At 39.0% G+C, this 2,783-nt stretch overlaps 1 protein-coding gene across 1 annotated transcript; it reads right to left on the bottom strand.

Annotated features, from left to right (window-relative positions):
- Positions 1-460: 460 nt before the first annotated feature.
- LOC110702318 (uncharacterized mitochondrial protein AtMg00810-like) lies at positions 461-1,432 on the bottom strand. The gene has a single exon (XM_021880021.1). The coding sequence runs from the start codon at positions 1,430-1,432 to the stop codon at positions 461-463; it is 972 nt and encodes a 323-aa protein (XP_021735713.1).
- Positions 1,433-2,783: the final 1,351 nt, after the last annotated feature.

The raw sequence follows: 2,783 nt of genomic DNA, 5'->3' as shown, positions 1-2,783 counted from the left end.
ACATCGTATAGATAACTTTTTAAGACATAGAACTAAATTATACATGGATGTCGGTTGACATTTCATGCACCTTATTAATTAATGGCTCCGCCGTTAAATTGGCCACAAACCTCCAAACACGACTCGAGAATTAAATCATGTTCTTTTTTTGTCTATCCTCTTGTTCTCTGATGAGAAACATAAAGGCACGATTTTTAGCAAAAACAGAATAGCAGCATCAGCCAATATGATGAGAGCAGGATCTTTTCATTTAGTCATTTTTGTGTGAATTTTTTCTGAATCACAGCTACAATCATTTCTGTGCCTTATATATGACACCCTGCTACACAACCCTAGTGACAAACCACTAGAAAACTTACAGCTCATGCAACAAAAGACAAAAGAGGAAAAACTACCCTGCAACACTAGCAGACAAACAATATTAAGGCTTGATTCCTACTCTCTATTTCATCACTCCCCCTCAAGCTGAGAGTGAAGACTGAGGCTGAACTCCAAGCTTGGTCATTAGTTGATTCATTTGTTCAACCGAGAGAATCTTAGTAAACATATCTGCAAGTTGTTGAGAGTTGTGAACATAGGTAGGAGCTATGATCCCATCACTGAACTTTTCTCGAATAAAATGACAGTCAATGTCAACATGTTTTGTTTTCTCATGATGCACAGGATTTGCTGCAATAGCTAATGCAGCTTGATTATCACAGAATATGGATGTTGTGCCTAGCTTTGACATTCCCAGATCCTTCAGCAATTCCTTGAGCCACATCACTTCACACACTGTCAATGCCATTGATCTGTATTCTGTTTCCGCAGTACTTTTTGCAACTGTAGACTGTCTCTTTGATTTCCAAGAGACTGGAGATCTCCCAAGGAGAATGCAAAATCCTGATGTAGATCTTCTAGTGCTTTGGCATCCTGCCCAGTCACTGTCACAGTAGGCTTTGAGTTCAGCACTTCCTTGTGATGCTAAGAGAATTCCTTGTTGAATTGTCCCTGACAAATATCTTAGAACTCTTACAGCACACTGATAGTGAACATCAGTTGGCTTGTGCATAAATTTGCTTAGCACATGAACTGTAAAGGATATGTCAGGTCTTGTGATAGTGAGGTAGATGAGTCTGCCTATTAGCCTTTGATATGGTTCAGGGTCAGCCATGACATTTCCACTATCAACTCTCAGTTTTAGATGTGCATCCATGGGAAGCTTGAGAGGTCTGACATTCATCATGTCATATTCTTCCAGTATATCTGTGATATACTTTCTTTGAGACAAGAACATCCCTTGTTCACTTCTGTCTACTTCAATTCCAAGAAAGTATCTCAATTCACCCATGTCTTTCATGTTAAACTGAGATGCAAGGAACATCTTTGCTTCATTGATTTCCTTCATGTCATTTCCAGCAACTATCAGATCATCAACATAGACTAGGATCATTGTCAAGCTTTTCCCTCTTTTCTTAGTGAACAAGGAGTAATCTGATTTTGACTGCAGGAACATATTGCTTTTCAGGGCTCCACTCAATTTTGCAAACCACTATCTAGGGGCTTGTTTAAGTCCATACAAAGACTTCTTTAGTTTGCAAACTTTGTCAGTTTTCTGGTCAGTTTGCTCCCCCTCTCCTTGAACACTCACTCTGCTTCCAATTCCTGTATACCCTTGAGGTAACTTCATGTACACATCTTCCTGCAATTCACCATGTAAAAATGCATTGTTGACATCTATTTGATGCACAATCCACTCTTCGAGAGCAGCAACAGCAAGCAGAGACCTTACAGTGGTCATATTTGCCACAGGTGCAAATGTTTGGTCATAGTCAACACCATACACTTGCTTGTTCCCTAGAATGACAAGTCTTGACTTGTCTCTCTCTTTCTCTCCATTTGGCTTGTATTTGGTTTTGTACAGCCATTTACAACCTATAGCCCTTTTTCCTTCAGGAAGATCAGTTATTTCCCAAGTGTTATTGTTATCCAAGGCTTCTAATTCCTCATTCATTGCATTAACCCACTCCTGTTTCTTCATAGCTTGTTTGAAAGATTTTGGCTCAGAGGTTTTTATGACTTCAGACATCAAAACAGAAAAGGTATTGCTGGGTGGGATATTAGCAATGGTTTGTATTTTTTCTGGGACAGTTTTAACAGATAAATTGGTTGAGGTTTTTCCTACAACATAGTCTTTGTGCCATTTGGGGGGCACATGTGGTCTAGTGCTTCTTCTCATTCCTTCCCCATCATCATTCTGATCATCAGGTTGAGCAATGTTTTCCTCAGTTTCTTCCTCCTCTACATGATCTAAATTTTCATCTCCCTCCAATGTAATCCTCTCATCATCTACTATTCCCTTATTATCAATACAAATTCCAGTATTGTCTATAATTTCTGACTAAGTTTTACTATGAGGATGAAATAGTTTGTAAGGACAAATGGATTCATGAAATTTTACATCTCTACTCACAAAAATTTTGTTTTCAGTCAAGTTTAACAGTCTGTATCCCTTTTGATTCAGAGGATACCCTAAAAACACACATGGTACACCCCTCATGCTAAACTTGTCTGCATTTCTACTTGGATTACTAGCCATAGCCAAACATCCAAATACTTTCATATGACTGTAAACAGGTTTAGTTTCAGTGAGTACCTCATAGGGACTCTTGTGGTTCAAGAGTGGTGTGGGAAGTTTGTTGATGATGTAAACAGCTGTCTGCACACTGTCACCCCAGTACTGCAATGGAATTCCAGCTTGTACTCTTAGAGCTCTTTCCATCTCCAAGATATTCCTATGTTTC

The sequence above is a fragment of the Chenopodium quinoa genome, unplaced genomic scaffold (assembly GCF_001683475.1).
Source record: "Chenopodium quinoa cultivar QQ74 unplaced genomic scaffold, ASM168347v1, whole genome shotgun sequence".
Lineage (NCBI taxonomy): Eukaryota > Viridiplantae > Streptophyta > Magnoliopsida > Caryophyllales > Amaranthaceae > Chenopodium > Chenopodium quinoa.
The sequence above is the reverse complement of the archived record's forward strand: the minus strand, read 5'-3'. Positions and strand labels throughout refer to the sequence as shown.

Coding starts and splice junctions, on each gene's coding strand:
- LOC110702318 (XM_021880021.1), bottom strand. CDS start 1,432: ATGATCCTAGTCTATGTTGATGATCTGATAGTTGCTGGAAATGACATG.